Source organism: Idiotropiscis lumnitzeri, chromosome 19 (assembly GCF_059441095.1).
Source record: "Idiotropiscis lumnitzeri isolate Australia: NSW breed Sydney's pygmy pipehorse chromosome 19, RoL_Ilum_1.0, whole genome shotgun sequence".
NCBI classification, from domain to species: domain Eukaryota; kingdom Metazoa; phylum Chordata; class Actinopteri; order Syngnathiformes; family Syngnathidae; genus Idiotropiscis; species Idiotropiscis lumnitzeri.
This window is the reverse complement of record NC_142409.1, coordinates 1,485,840-1,502,993: the sequence shown is the minus strand read 5'-3', so window position 1 is coordinate 1,502,993 and position 17,154 is coordinate 1,485,840. Positions and strand designations below refer to the sequence as shown.

The 17,154-nt window shown below is 43.2% G+C and overlaps 1 protein-coding gene across 13 annotated transcripts in view; it reads right to left on the bottom strand.

The window, feature by feature from the left end:
• trdmt1 (tRNA aspartic acid methyltransferase 1) overlaps positions 1–17,154 on the bottom strand; it is a 173,099-nt gene that overhangs the window by 70,999 nt on the left and 84,946 nt on the right. For 12 of the 13 annotated variants that reach the window (XM_088282925.1, XM_088282914.1, XM_088282920.1 and 9 more), the window contains one exon: positions 16,065–16,130. The exons of the other annotated variant lie outside the window; for it this stretch is intronic. In XM_088282925.1, coding sequence (XP_088139051.1) covers positions 16,065–16,130 — 66 coding nt within the window. The remainder of the gene's footprint in view (positions 1–16,064; positions 16,131–17,154) is intronic. 13 annotated transcript variants of the gene reach the window in all.

The following is a 17,154-nucleotide window of genomic DNA, read 5'->3' as shown; positions in this document are numbered from 1 at the left end:
ATCCGTGCCAATATTTAATTAATGTGAATGTTCGGCCTTGTCGCTACCTGGTCCCACCCCCAACTTTGTTCACACAGTGACATTTTAGATGACTTCGCTCTGCTCACCCAGCTGTCCACTCTTTCTCCAAATGTGCTTCTACTAGAAGACTTAAATATCCACATTGAAAACAATAATCTGGGCCCCTCTAGAGACTTCAGATCATGCCTGGACATCTTTTGCCTTAGTCAAGTTGTTGATTTTCCAACTCACTCCAAAAGCCATACACTTGATCTTATCCGCTGATTTGGTCTCACTCCTTTGAAACTGTTATTCTGATGAACTCAATGTAACTGATCACTTCCTTCTCACAATAAACGTTGCGCACTGCTTGTCTGCCATTAAGCCCCCTCACACAATCTTATACCGGAATATAAAGCACACTGAAATACTCTGCTCGAACATTGATAAAATCATCATCCCTGATCATCCCTCCAAGACCAATACACTTGCAGCCCAGCAAAACAGTTAACTTACCAGCATTCTCAACTCCCTAGCCCCACTGAAAACACTCACAGTCCCTTTCTCCTCAACTGCCCACTGGTATACACAGCAGCTAAGAGTAACAAATTTGAAAGGTCGACAACTGGAACGTCTTTTTAGGAAAACTGGTCTCTTTATCCACAAATAAATGCGCATGGAAGACACCACTTTGCAGAAAAAAGCCATTGCTCAAACCTAAACAACCTATTTCTCTGGAATCATCCCAACAAATGCCGGCAAAACTAAAGCACTTTCCAACCTTTATTTTGGAAATAGAACTCACCAATGATTTTATTGTAACCCCCTTCAGATTTAAAGACTGATTTAATGAGGTTTTTCATCAATTATCCTCTAAATCATCCAAAATTATTTGACGGGGTGCCCCGAGAGGCGAGCGTGAGTAATGCAGGCATTTCTCCGGCTCGCAGTCAGATATACACTCTCAAGAGCAGGGGCGGACCACAATGGGTTCTAAAATTTGACAGAGGGGCCGCACCAGGAGCAGATAGATGGAGTGTCTTGATAACCTCACCTCATCGGAGAAAAAAAAGTACATTTAATTTTAAAGGAAAGTAGAGTGAACCCCCGGTTATCGCGGTTAATGGGGACCGAGACCACCCGCGAAAACTGAAAATCCGCGAAGTAGCGGCGCACCTTCAAAAATGCTTAAAAAAAATAAATAAATATATATATATATATATATATATATATATATATATATATATATATATATATATATATATATAGAGAGAGAGAGAGAGAGAGAGAGAGAGAGAGAGAGAGTGAAATTCACGTTATAACAAAAAAAACCAAATTATTATTAAAACGTATTATTTTTTTATTCCCCAGCCATTATTTTTGTATTTATTCAATTAATTCTTTTTGTATTTATTGAATTACTTCGACTTTTACCTGCTGGTACGCCGTCCGGTGTGCCCTGTGAAATGAAAGGTGGCATTCTTCCTTTATTTATTTATTCATTTATTCATTCATAACTGACAGCCTCGCGCTCCGCTCGTGCCCGGGCGGAAGAGGTGCTCCTATTCGGCTTAATTGTCACGCACGCCGGACCTGCTCCCCCAAAGCGTGTCTCCGTTCGGTTGAACTCGGTTTCAATTCGCCCCGCTCGTGCCCGGGGCGGAAGGTGCTCCTATTCGGCTTAACTGTGACCCGCGCCCGCCCTCCTCCCCCGGAGCTTCCATTCGGTTAAACTTAGGGGCCGCTTGGCACCGCCCGTGCCCGGGGAAGGTGCTCCTCTTCGGCTTAACTGTGACGCGAGCATGCCCTCCTCCTCTGGAGCTTCCATTCGGTTAAACGTAGGGGCCGCTTGACACCGCCCGTGCCCGGGGAAGGTGCTCCTATTCGGCGTAACTGTCACGCACGCCGGCCGGCCTCCTCCGGAGCTCTCGTACGGTCCCGAACGGAGCGAAATGTCGCCCCGCTCGTGCCCGGGCGGAAGGTGCTCCTCTTCGGCTTAACTGCCACGTACGCCGGCCGGCCTCCTCCGGAGCTCTCGTACGGTCCCGAACGGAGCGAAATGTCGCCCCGCTCGTGCCCGGGCGGGAGGTGCTCCTCTTCAGCTTAACTGCCACGCACGCCGGCCGGCCTCCTCCGGAGCTCTGGTACGGTCCGAACCGCGGGAAACGTCACCCCCGATCTTGCCCGGGGGAACGTGCTCTTCTTCGGCGCACGCCGGCAATCTAACCGCTCCAGCGCCCCGTCGTGCCGCTCGGCGAAACTACAATGCCCCCCAATATTTTTTAGACCCGCAAAGCACTGAACCCGCGAAAGGTGAACCGCGAAGTAGCGGGGGTTCACTGTATAGTAAACATTGACACGCGTTCCTTAGTACAGAGCATTACAACAATATATATATATATATATATATATATATATATATATATATATGTCTTTGAAAAACCACAGTATTTTGAAAATAAAACCTTAACAAGGTTTATTCATTTAATTATTTCAAGTTTGGTGGGCCGGATTAAAACGTTTAACGGACCGCATGTGGCCCCCCGGCTGTAGTTTGCCCACCACGCCTGCTCAAGAGTGACCCAATAGTTGTCACACATTCAACATTGCCCTTTGCTTGTCTGCCATTAAGTCCCCTCGCACAATCTCATTCAGGAATATAAAGCACATCAGCCCGACACACTTGCAGCCCAGTATAACAATGAATTTAACAGCATCCTCAACTCCCGAGCCCCACTGAAAACACGCACTGTCTCCTTCTCTTCAACTGTCCCTTCGAATATGCAGCAGGTCAGAGCAGTGAAATCAAAAGGTTGAAATCTGGTCCCTTTATCCACAAAAAATAAAATAAATAATAATAATCCATTGTTCACATGTTTTCTGCAGGGTCTTCAACCGCTCCCTGGCTCAAGCAGTCATCCCCTCCTGCTTGAAAACTTCCACCATTATTCCTGTCCCCAAGAAGTCACCCGCAGTCCTCCTGAATGACTACCGTCCTGTTGCTCTCACGCCAGTCATCATGAAGTGCTTCGAGAGACTGGTTCTCCAGCACATCAGGGACTGCCTTCCTCCCACTCTGGACCCCTACCAGTTTCCATACCGGGCTAACAGATCCACTGAGGACGCTATCGACACTGCTCTGGATGTTGTGCTGGGCCACCTGGAACAACAGCAGAGCTATGCCAGGATGCTCTTTGTGGACTACAGCTCGGCATTCAACACAATCATCCCGGACATCCTCGTTACCAAACTGGACATTCTCGGCATCCTTGCCCCCACACGCATCTGGATTAAGGACTTTCTGGCCAACAGACCCCAGACTGTGTTGCTCGGCCCCTACACGTCCTCCACCCGTACGCTGAGCACCGGTTCCCCTCAAGGATGCGCGCTGAGCCCTCTCCTATACGCCCTCTAGACCTACGACTGCAGACCGGCCCACGGTAACAACACCATCGTCAAGTTTGCTGATGACACGACAGTGGTCGGTCTGATCTCGGAAGGTGACGAGACAGCCTACAGAGAGGAGGTCCAGAGACGGACGGCTTGGTGCGAGGACAACAGACTACAACTCAACATTACAAAAACAAAGGAGATCGTCATCGACTTCAGGAGGAACAAGACTGTGCCGCCCCCCCTCTGCATCGAAGGCGTGTGTGTGGAGAGGGTCCACAGGTTCAAGTTCCTGGGAGTACAGATCTCCGATGACCTTTCTTGGACACACAACACCACAGCAGTGGTAAAGAAGGTCCACCAGCGTCTGCACTTCCTGAGAGTCCTCAGGAAATTCAACCTGGACAGGAAGCTGCTGCTGGCCTTCTACCACTCGTCCATCGAGATCCTGCTGACGTACTGTGTCTCCACCTGGTACAGCGGCTGCACTGAGGCGGACAGAGTGAGGCTCCAGAGGACGGTCAAAACAGCGCAAAGGATTATTGGCTGCCCTCTCCCCTCACTGTCGGACATCTGCACCGCCCGGTGCCTCAGCAGGGCTCTCAATATCGTCCAGACAATACCCACCCAAACTCACACCTGTTCGACCTGATGCCCTCTGGCAGGCGCTACAGGTGCATCAAATCAAGGACCAATAGATTGAGAAACTGTTTCTTTCCAAGAGCCATCTCCATTCTAAACTCTCACACACACACATGACCACCCTTACCTTACAGAATAGCGACATGATGTTTTTTATATATCCTATTCAGTATTATTTTCCATTGCACTAACTATTCTCTTATTTATCTAATTTATATATTTCACTGAATTATTGTTGTATTGCACTGGAGAGGGGAGCTCTCTAATCTCGTTGCACACTTGAGTACAATGACAATAAAGGGATTTCTGATTCTGATAATAACCTATATCTCTGGTCTCATCTCATCAAATGCCGGCAACGCTAAAGCACTTTTTTCTCTTCTTGACAATATTTTCCAAGCATCCAACTCCCTTCCTCCTCACATGTACGCAACTCCATAATGCTCTCGTTCATTTAAATAAAAACAACCACCAACTCCTCCACGCAAATGCACTCTCTCTTCCCAAATCTGAACCCACTGTCCCATCATTGTTCAAAACGGCAGCTGTCACCCCCATTCTGATGAAACCTGGTTTACACCAATAACAACTACAATAACCGAATTTCCAACCTACCATTCATTTCAAAAGGCCTAGCAAAGGTAGTTGCCACTCAATTCCATTGTCATTTAACCTGAAATAACCGTTATGAGCCTTTTCAGATTGGTTTCCGTCCCCTCCACAGCACTGAATAAGCTCTACTTAAAGTCACATCTAATCCTCTCATTGCAGCCGACTCCGGTTCATTTTCCATTATCATCATCCTTGACCTGAGTGCGGCCTTTGACACTTTCTCACACACTATCTCCCTCAAAAGACTTTCTTCCATCGGCATCACCCACACCACTCTCAAATGGTTCCATTCATACTTCAAAGATTGCACTCAGTTCATCCTGCTAAAATCCTTCTCATCCAACTCCCGCCCAGTCACCTCAGGTGTGCCCCAAGGCTCTGTCGCGGCCCCTTGGCACCATCTTCCGAAAATTCAATACCTCTTTTCATGACTTCACGGATGACACCCAGCTCTACTTCTCCTGTAAACCCAGCATATAACTCCATTCCTCCTCCCTCACCTCATGTTTATCTGAAATCAATGACTGGTTCACTAATAATTTCATGAAGCTTAACAGCGACAAAAGAAATTGTCTTCTTTTCGGTACAAATCCAAAGTTGGCAGTTTTCCCATTTCCGTTGGCCACTCCATTGTTTACCCTGCCCCTCAGAGTCTGGGTGTCATCCCCGACAGCACTCCATCCCTCATCTTTCCATAAGCATATCAGTAACAACCCGGTCAGCCAACTTCCATCTGCGCAATGTCAGTCCACTCCGCCTCTTCCTGCCCCCCCCCATCTGCTTCTATGCTGGTCCACAGGCTTGTCACATCTCGTCTCCACTATTGCAACTCTCTCCTTTTTGTCTCACAGGTCCCTCCATAAACTTCAACTGGTGCAAAACTCAGCAGCTTGTGTCATCGACAAGAACCCCCTCGTCCAATCACATTACCCCTGTTCTCCAGCAACTTCACTGGCTCCCTGTCATATTCCAGAGCCAATTGAAGCTGCTCCATTTTACGTTCAAAGCCATCCATAACCTTGCCCCACATCAGTGTTGTTTTTGGCAGGCATTTTAGATTTAGTCTTATTCGTAATCATGCGGACGAAAATGCTTATTAGTTTTCGTCACATTTAGTCACTCCTATTTGTGATATTTTTAGTCTAGTTTTAGTCGACGAAAACTCAAAAAGCTTTTTGTCTAGTATTAGTCGACGAAAACGCAAAAAAAAAAAGTTTCTCTAGTTTTCGTAAATTTCTTCATGAAAACTCAAAAGGTTTTTAGTCCACTTTAGTTAAAAGTAGGCATCTAAGGTTTCCACCCAATAGCAAAGATTTTCTGTTCGACTACTAAGTATTACAAATTATAAAAAAATAAAGTGGTCAATGCTCATTGCTCCAAAATAAGCTGAGAATCAAAACATTTTATTTGGCAACTGTTGTGGCTTTAAAGCACCATTAATAAAAAATTAAAAAAAATTAACATAGCACATAGACTTGTAGTAGACTTGTACTAATACAGTAGCACAAGCTCTACCAAACATGTCTTCTTTACTTGTAAACAGCTTGCTGTTATCACACCAAAGTAGCCTATCGGGTGTCACTGTCCATGGTCCGTCAAAGAAAAGCATTTGAGTGTGTACGAGCTGAGACAAATGACCGCAGACGTTTTTTTTTTTTTTGCATGACCGCAGACGTGTTCGTGTTTTGTTGTGCCAGTGTGTGCCCAAACAAGGATAGGTTGCACCGGCATTTTTTTTGAAAGACAGATTATATGTACAATAGGAAGGGATGTCATAAATTTTGAGCGTCTGACGAACCACATGCTAACAATTTCGTCCGGTCTTGTCTCATCAACAAAAATTCATGTTCCTCACGTCATGTTTTCGTCATCCAAGAGCCACGTTTAGCTCGTCGTCTCCTTATCGTCGGGAAAATTAGGGGCGTCAACAAAATATTTTTGTATTTGTCGTCGTTGACGAAAACAACACTGCTCCACATTGCCATTACATTATCATCACTCCAGTCTGTGCCCTCAGATTCTCCTCCATTCACCTCATAGTTCCACCTGTTCGTTTCAGCAGAGCCTTCAGCCGCTCTACTCCCCAGCTTTCAAAGTCTCTGCCACCTGATCTCCGCAACACAGAGTCACTTAACAACTTCAAATTAAAACAAAAAACTCACCTCGTTAAGATCGACTACTCACTCTGACGGCACTGCATCATTTGAATTAATATTTTTTTAAATCGAGTTTTCATTGTGCAATTCAGTTTTAATTGCTTTTTATTGATGTGCTTCTCAATTATTTTCCGTCACGCCCCCCCTACCAAGAAGAAAACAATTAGCGCCCCCCACCCTGCCACAATTTTTTTACATTTTATACTAATGTACTAATGTACATTTCCTTTGTATATTGATGTTAGATTATGTCAATAAAATGTCCCTTAGCAAAGCTAAATTGGTAAGAAATATAATTTGAGAACTATTATTGTGAGGATCTCGAAACTCAGTACTCTGTGGAGCAGGGGTCTCAAACTAAATTTACCTGGGGGCCACTAGAGGCAGACTCTGGGTGAGGCTGGGCCGCATGAGGTTTCAACCCCAAGAAAAAAAAAGAAAAAAAAATCTAATCTTCTCAAATGTCTTTATTTTTAAACACAAAATAAGATTTAAAAATAAATAAGGAATTAATAAGAAAATAAATAAGGAATTAATAAGAAAATTAATCAGTAATAAATAATAATAATAATAATAATGAGTCAAATGTCTGTATTAACAGTTCTTTAATCTTCTTCTGAACATGAATTGTCCTGAACATGAGTGAAACATTCATCAATCAAACCCCTACTAAAACATCGAAAAAAAATTACAATCCTACTGTCATGACCCGCGTCGGGCATGTCAGTGTTTGTGTTGTTATTTTCTTCCCTCCTTCCTGCCATGTGCTTTCTGTTATTGTTTTGTCAGCTGTGATAGCGTTTTCCCCTCAGCACTCGTCCTCACCAGCCACGCACCTGTTCCCCGTTACCCTCATCACGCACCTGATTCCCATCTGCTCCCCTAATTACTCGGACTACTTAAACCTCCCAGACCGACAACGCAGTGTCGGGTCATTGTTCCTTCTTGCCGCTACTTTACGGACTTCCACGACCACGTTTGTTCTCGTTCCTTGTTCTCGTTCATGCTCTGATTCTCGTTCCGCTCTCGTTCACTCCCCCGCTCTCGTTCATGCCCTTTATCCTTGTCCCAGTTAGTCGTGTTCACTTTGCCCTTGTTGTTTCGTATCCTGCCACGTTTGTTGTCCATGTTCGATCCCTTCAATAAATTCCCTTAACCCTATCCACCTCCCTGCCTCCTCGCCTATTGGGTCCACCTCCTCCTTGCCGTAAGGCAATCCTGACACCTACCCTCGTTTTAAAGCTGAAGATGTGCCCAACAATAATCCGCGGTTCAATTTTATCCACTGTGACCAGGTAATCCAACATTTTATAATTAGTCCCGTCTGTGCTAGTGCTGATGCAAAGCTCCGTCAGACTGCACATCCTGTTCGCGCATGGGTCTCCTGTCAATCAAATCAAAATATTGTCAAATAGCAGAGATCCTAAGCATAAACCATAGTTCTGGGATGAGTAGGCCTACTTCTGTAGTTATAAAGCTTTAATTACACTGTAATTAAAGCTTTATAACTCGCGGGCCGCACGAACATTAAACTTTCATTATAAGGCGGGGGCCGCAAACTATCATCCCGCGGGCCGCAAATGGCCCGCGGGCCGCGAGTTTGAGACCCCTGCTGTGGAGCAAATATTGATGAGATGACAAATGTTTCCTATACGATTGACATCGACGCTGTTTGTCATGATGACGTCATCCGTTTCCGTGTTCCGGTTTGAGAGCGTCTGCTAAATTGCTAACGTACCCTTCGTCTTATTTTATGTTTCGATACGTAATGATTGCAAAAGAACATTTCTGTTCAGAGCCGCTGGCTCTCTGTCCAAACACGGTTCGAGTCAGACTTCTGTAAAAAGTCGAGCGTAGATCGAAGCACTTATTACTCTGTAATTTATTTTAGCGATTAGCACGCTTAGCGCCTCCTCGTTTAAAACGCTACTTGTTAGTGGGGTTGTTTATTTGTCATTACGCAACATGTTGCTGCTGCTGTGCACGGACTTGGATATAGTAGAAATAAAGCTCATACTGCTGCGACGCAAGATGGCTTGGCGGCTAGCACTCAAGTAGCCCCACTATTTGAGAATCCCTGATGTACAGTGTCCTGGAGGGTCTCGAAAGTCGCTTCCAAACTAAATGGATTATTATTAGTTTTGTTCCGATACAGATAGCAGGATCAGGAAAGGTGCAGGTAATGCCTTAAAAGCTGTTATCGTGATTGTCGAGTACCAAACAGTATGGTCCCGATCGGTGTTGTTTTTGGCAGGCATTTTAGATTTAATCTTAGTCATAGTCATTTGGACGAAAATGCTTATTCCTTTTCCTCAGATTTAGTCATTCCTATTCGTGATAGTTTTAGTCTAGTTTTAGTCGATGAAAATTAAAAAATGTTTTCGTCGGATTTAGTCGACGGAAACGCACCAAAAAAATGTAGGCTAGTTTTTTGTTTTTTTTGTACATTTATTAGATCATAACTCAAAAAGGTTTTAGTACGTTTTAGTTAAAAATAGGCATACAAGGTTCCCATCCAATAGCAAAGGCTTTCTGATGGACTATTAAGGATTTTGCATTACAAACAATAAATGCTTATTGGTCTAAAATAAGCCAAAACATTATTTGGCAACTGTTGTGGCTTTATTTCACTTAAAGCAACATAAAATAAAAATGTTTTAACAACAGAGACTCATAGTAGACTTGTTCTATAGTATAGTAGCACAAGTCCAAATTCTATCAAAAATAACGTATTTTCCGGACCATAGGGCGCACTTTAAAGTCCCAAATCTTCCCCGAAACAAACGAGGCGCCTTGTAAAGCGTCGTGCCCATTATATGGACTGAGCATCACTTCGACCATCAACCCTTTTACTCATTGGGCTGTTCGGAGTGCATGTTAGCACACCCTGCTGGTCAAAGTCTGAGTCATCTATGCTTCAAATTGACTGAGACTAATACATTATGTGACTATGGTGTTTGGGTGATGGTGTAGGAGAAAGCTGGACAAAAGGGCAGCTGTCCACAATGTTGTAGTCTGTCTTATCATTTCTGTTATTACAAGCAAGAAACGTCCCAGGTTTAGACAACAGACTGCAAAAAGCCCAAAGCACAACATGCACATCTCTCTAAACAGCCATGCACATCTCTCTAAACAGCCATGTGATTGGCTGAGTCTGAGTGGCTCCCAAGAAGCCATTGCTGTAATTGGCTAAGGCTGAGTGGCTCCCAAGAAGCCATTGCTATAATCTTTTTGTGTTATTTTTATTTCTTTTGGGTATATAGATGGCATGAGAGATACATGTTTTGTGTTAATTTTATTTCTTTGTTTCATTGTTTGCTTGTATGCTGAGTTTTTTTTATTTTGATTTGAAACCGTGACTCTCAGGAGTGTGGTGACCAGTGGAGTCCCTCCCCTGACGTTGTCTAGTAGACTTATTGCCATGAAACCTCTTATTGGTTAGAGTCAGTGTCATTGGCAGTGATTCCTTATAGTTTCAGGACATCTGTCATTGACTTGGGGTGATACCTCTGGCAGCGATCCCTGAAGGGATTGAGTCCTGGTGAGCTGGCTACAGCTAGCGCGAGCTGAGCTAGTGCGAGCTGAGCTAGCGCGAGCTGAGCTAGCGCGACCTGAGCTAGCGCGACCTGAGCTAGCGTGAGCTCGCGCCTTGTAGTGCGGCGCGCCTAGTATATGCGTTAAATACAGAAATCGCACCCTCAACTGGTGTTGCGGCCTTTGATGCAGCGCATCTTATGGCCGTAAAAATGCAGTATGTCTTGTTTACTTGCACCAGCTTCCGGTTATCAGAGCGAAGTAGCCTTGCGAGTGTCACTGTCGCCATGGTCTGTCAAAGGAACGCGCGTCATTGTTTGCGAGCCGAGACGAATGACCGCAGACATGTTCAGGCGATACCAGTATGTGTGACGGGGCGTGTGCGGCGCATGCGCACTGCGTGGTGTCCCGTGGTGGGTGTGCCCGAATGAAAGATAGTTTGCACGTAATTGCAGTGTTTTGAAAGACAGATTCCGTGTACAATAGGAAGGGATGACAAATTTTGAACGTTTGACGAACCACACGCTAAAAATTTCATCCCGTCTCGTCATCGAAAATTTCATGTACGTCACGTCATGTTTTTGTCATCAAATAACCTCGTTTAGCTCGTCATCGTCTCGTTATTGTCATGAAAAAGAAGCGTCATTCATTCTTAGCGTTATTGGTCATGTGTCTACCTATGTCTAGTTTGGTGAAAAAGGTCCTTATTATGATACCTGTCCACAATGGAGGTATTTGCTCGGGGGCGGGGGGTGCTTTGCACGTGAAAGAAATGATATGTTGATTTTGGTTGACACAGTACATCGTTTACTACATTAATGGTGGAAAATCTCATTCATTAAATCGTTTGTCTGAATATACTCTTTCTGTGCGCTGTCAAAGCTCAAGCTAGCGCTAGCACGCTAAAGTCGTCGTAATACTCCTGCAAGCTAAGTCCGCGTGCAAGGGTCAAGAAAGGCTCCTCTTAATGAGCAGAGAGACAGCGATCGCACTGCAGTCTAGGGCTGAACAATTGATAATTTTGGGACCGAAATCGTGATATCAGATGACGCGTTTTCAAGATTGTCAATGCTGCAGTTTATGTCCACATTAAAGGAGTGGAAGAGTTGAAACCTGGCTAGTTTTATTCGATGTCCTGCATCTTGTGTCACTGTTATTCTGTGGAATGCTGGGTGTGTGGCTGGTGAAGCTGAACAAAGAAAGTGAAAGAATGTGAAGGTTTGGGAGGTTTGAGGTCGGTGCCTGGCGGAGACAGATAACTCGAGGGGGAAGGGGTGGACAAGAAACTGGACCCTTCAACCACAAGCAGGAGGATCCACCACTTGAAGAAAGACCAATAAAAGCAAGCTAAAGTTAACTGCAGTAGACACATAGCCAATAGAATCATGCCAGGATGCCTTTGTCTCTGTGTCATTTGCATATTGTGTCTATAAATTAATGCTGAACAGCGAAGACAAAGAGAGCTGTATTGAGAGGGACCCAAACTCAAGTTGTAGATTTGTGTGTTAGGAATAAATCCACTCGTGTGTGAAAATGCCGGCTTCCTGATACCTATTGCAGAACGAGCGCGCATATTGTTGGATGAGTGAGAGATGGGTAAAGTCACAAATTGGAGTCAGATTACTAATTTGAGTTTACATTGGTTTAAAATTAAATTCTAACATTGATTTAAAGCTAAATTCCAACAACATTCACAAAGCAGGTCATGCCGTACTGATAAAAAAAAAAGCGTTGCGCTGTCGTGTGTCCCCTACTTAATTTCTTTCGCCGCTACTTGAATGGCAAGCGCATACTATCTGCATTGCAGCAGTATGGACAATATTTGAACTTTACGCAAGTCCACGCACAGCAGCAGCAACAAGCTGCGTGATGACAAATAAACGACCCCAATAACAAGTAGCATTTTAAACGAGGAGGCGATCGAGGGGTAGCTATCAATAAAGTGCATTACAGCGTCGGAATGACCTAAAATGTATGCTTAGGTGTACAGTCGACTTTTAAAAAATGTCTGTTAAAATTGCGTTAGGGTGGAGAGCCATCAGCTATGAACAGAAATGTTGTATTTCGATCAATACGTATGAAGACATAAAATAAGATGACGGCTACATTCGCAATTTAGCATACGCTCTCAGACCGGAACACGGAAATGGCTGACGTCATCATGACTAAGGGGTTCGATGTTAAATTTATATAATCTCATCAATGATATTTGCACCACGCGGTGCTGAGTTTCGAGATCTACACAATGATAGGTCTCCAAATTATATTTTTAACAAATTTAGCTTTGCTATAGGACAATGATTTTATTGACATAATTTGACCTCTATGTACAAAGAAGAGGCTATGTAACATGAGTACAAAATGGAAAAGATTTGGGGGTTTAAAAAAATGCATTTTCATGGACACAATAAGACATAAATATGCTTGAAATTTCAATCAAATGTAATCTTCTGACCCAGTATACATGACAAAGAAAACCATTGCTGATATAAAGTGATCAGAGCATGTATGTTGTGATGGTGTTGGTGGTCATGTTGACTTAGATTTGACAGCCTTTGTGCCCATGATGAATGAATAGTTTTACATCTGAGTAAGTATGCAATTCTTTAGAATTACAAGTAAAAGTTGTTTATTTGGATTTTTCAAAAGTATTAGTACAGTATCGGTACCGGCCGATAATGCACAGCCAGTAAGCGGTATCGTATTGGAACCCAAAAAGTGGTATCGGAACAACACTAATTATTATTATTATCATTAACAGCTACGAGGGCTCTTCAACAGGATCTTAGATAATGAGAAGATGCCTGAGGAATGGAGGAGAAGTGTGCTGGTGCCGATTTTTAAGAACAAGGGAGATGTGCAGATTTGTGGCAACTCCAGAGGAATAAAGCTGATGAGCCACACATGAAGCTGTGTTAAAGAGTAATGGAAGCAAGACTGAGGGCAGAGGTGAACATATGTGAGCAGCAGTATGGTTTTATGCAAAAAAAAGAGTACAACAGATGCAATATTTGCTTTGAGGATTCTGATAGAGAAGTACAGAGAAGGTCAGAAGGAGCTGCATTGTATCTTTGTAAATCTGGAGAAAGCTTATGACAATGTGCCCAGAGAGGAACTGTGGTTCTGTATGAGGAAGTCTTGGGAAGAAGAGAAGTATGTTCAAGTGGTGCAGGTCATGTATGAGGACTGTAAGACAGTGGTGAGGTGTGTTGTAGGTGTGACGGAAGAGTTCAAGGTGGAGGTGGGACTACATCAGGGATCAGGGATCAGAGTCCCTTCTTGTTCGCTATGGTAATGGACAGAATGAAAGATGAGGTTAGACACCAATCTCCATGGACTATTATGTTTGCAGATGACATTGTGATCGGTATGAAGCAGGGAACAGGTGGAGGAGAAGCTTGAGGCTTGGACGTCTGCCCTGGAGAGTGACGATTAGACGGAGTATCTGTGTCTAAATGAGAGGGACCCAAGTGGAAGAGTGAGCTTACAAGGAGAAGAGACCAAGAAGGTGGAGGAGTTTATGGATCTAGGCTCAACAGTAAAGAGCGATGGAGAGTGTGGAAAAGAAGTGAAGAAGCTTGTGCAGGCAGGCTGGAGCGGGTGGGCAAAAGTGTTAGGTGTGATGTGTGATAGAAGTGTTTCAGCTAAAATGAAAGGAAAGATTTATAATACTGTGGTGAGACCAGTGATATTATCTGGTCTGTAGACAGTGCCACTGAAGAAAAGACAGGAGGCAGAGCTGGACGTGGCAGAAATGAAGATGCTGAGATACTCTTTGGGAGTGATCAAGATGGATAGGATCAGGAATGAGTACATCAGAGGGACAGCATGTTAGGGGCTTTGGAGATAAAGTCAGAGAGGCCATCTCAGATGGTTTGGACATGTCCAGCGAAGAGATAGTGAGTATATCGGCATAAGGATGCTGAGTTTCCAAGTGCCAGGCAAGAGGCGTAGAGGAAGACGAAAGAGGAGGTTTATGGATGGAGTTAAAGAGGACATGAAAGTAGTTGGGGTGAGAGCAGAGGATGCAGAGAACAGCGTAAGATGGAGGCAACTGATTGGCTGTGTAATACAAGAACTGATCACTCTATGTTGCACCTAAAATACATTATTAACTAAAAAATCGTTTTGTACGCGTTTATATACAAGTTGAAATTAATTTTAATATTGTAATTTCATGTGGTACGTTATTTCAATCAGAACTGTGATTTTTACAAATGTACAATCTGTTGTAAAACCAAGGTTGAGTTGAAGATTTTGAAGCTTAAGGAACATAGGACCGATCGCAATTTTATTAGGATTGGGGTTGATGTAATATACTATTTGTACTTTGAGTTGTATTTGTCTTTTTTATTGTTATTATATTCGTTTTGACTTAAGTTGAATCAACAATTGTACAGTTATAATTGTTTTTCTCAATAATCTTGTTTTTCAGATCATTGATCAATTGCATTCCATCCTATGTTGATCAATGATTATTTGAATATTTATTGTTATGTCATAAACTGTATTAAAAACTATAAGGTCCAATTAATTTTGTCATCTTTTAACCAATTGTTTATTTTACACCCAATACAATACATCGGTAATTGCCATGAAGGTATCTAAATTTAGGTAAATAATGAACGAGTCAGAGTGGATTTAATAAAAGCGGCTAAAATTACCTGAGTCTTTTCCAAGTGCTACAGATCGTTTAGGAAGGGAGTCACAACAAAAGTCGAGTGGGTTATAATTTGTCTTAATTCTAAAGCGGTTACTTATTTAGGGCAAATTAATAATCTTAAAATTAGGACTGGCTCTTCAACAATAGACAGCAGCTAGAACTCAAGCGAGTCCCTTGCGATGGTGTTTTAGGAGGTTTCTGTCCACTCACACAACTGCATTTGAGCATCTGATGGATTCCCGATAGGACCTTCGAGGTAAGGGGGATCGAACATCTAGTTTAGGGTCCACAATGGCTGATTAAAATATAGTTTCCTCTTGTACTCCAAAGGTTTCATTGCTTGCATTGGGAACACAAAAAAATAACACCCAGTCAATTATAGGGCACATATTTCTTTGCATCTTTTTCAAGATGTACAGCACCACAAGATCGCTTTCAAATACGGCTTTAACTATTGGCAGGTTGCTCATTATTGCAGCAGCCGGCAGTGGCTCTTCGTGTTAGCGGCCCGCCATGTCGCATTTTCGCCTCCATTTACTTTGAATCCTCGTCGCGATGTTTCTTGTCACCAATTTCTGGTTTACCGCAATAAGTATTCAGCTTGAGCGTGAGCGGCTTCTGATTGACTCGTCTGAATTTTCTTGCCGCTGACAATGAAATAGCTTATATTGGTTTGCTGTTTGGCAGTTTTGTGCCATCATTGAATTGGAATTTTTATGCAAGAGAGCTATTTGTGGGGGCGGAGTGCAGGGGAAGGTGGAGGTTTAGAGAAATCACATAATGTGGTTAATTTGTGCAGTTGAGCATTGGATATTTTTTGTGTATTTGAAAATAATTGAAAATATTGAAAATATATGATAATACTTTTCTGTATTTTAGCAGAGTAAAAAACAGACATGCATACATTTTGTCCTTATTACAATACCATTGTTGTCATCCATCTGTTTAGTAAGTGTGCAGGCCCCAAAGACAGCACTGATGAAAAATTGTGGCCCCCTCTATCATGAATTGGCCATTACTGCAGTAAATATTGATTGTCATCCCTGTTATAATAGCGAAAATATTACCTGGCAGAGGAGCACTCAAAACCTTTGACATTCTCGAGCAGGATGAAGCGGGGAAGCTGACTCAGTCTATCCACCGTAACATACACAAATAAACACAAAAGAAGGCACTTGTGAGAAGCAGAAGCCAAGAAAACAGAAGAACATAACCTTTACAAGTGAGCAGTCCAAATAGTCGGTAGAAGAAGCAATTTTTGGAGAAATTGTTTCTGAAAGCTGAAATGCTACATGACAAGTTATGGAAGCATGTGGAATGGAATGGAATACTTTGCCGTGCGCCGAAACGTGGGGTGCGGCCATCACACGCTGAAACATAATTGTTGACTAATGCATGTATGTAGAATGATGTGGAATTATTTGGAATCAAATAATAATAATAAATTATGAAATGATTATTGGGGAGTGTACATACATGCACGCACAAACACACACTCGCTCACGCCCTTTTTTATATAAAGATAAAGATGTCCTTTGTTAGTCCCACAATGGGGAAATTTGAGGTGTTACAGCAGCAACGATATAGATATAGTTCATTTCAGCAGTTCAATTGTTTTTTTATGTGCAAGTAAACTTATTTTGAGACCAGAAACACTTTTTGTCGTGCTGTTTTAGTTATTTGACAGAAGGAAAGAATTATTTAGATGTTTGAGCTGTCACAAAAGCAAAAATAGTCGTGTCAAGGCTGAAATTATGCTTGAAATGCGTGATTTCACAAAAAGCTCATTTTCTGTTGCACAAAGGTTTAAAAGAACAAATCATTCCAATTGGGCTTCACCTGAAATCTGAGTGGGGCGGACAGTTCACACATTGACCTGTCCCCAGCGCGCACTCGCACTCCCACTCTCTCTCACCCGCACCCTCACCCTCGCCCTCGCACTCTCACTCTAACACACTCCCACATCTTCACTCTCACACCCTCACCCCCTCTCACCCTCACTCTCACACTCTCACTCTCATATATGACGCTCGCTGTCTTTATCCGTAACTCACTCTCCCCTTCAAGATTCATTTTTGGGCACTTTTGGTGGTTTGGGATTTTCACAATACCTCCAACTGTGGAGTGGCAACTACCTTGAGTCCAGGTACCTACACA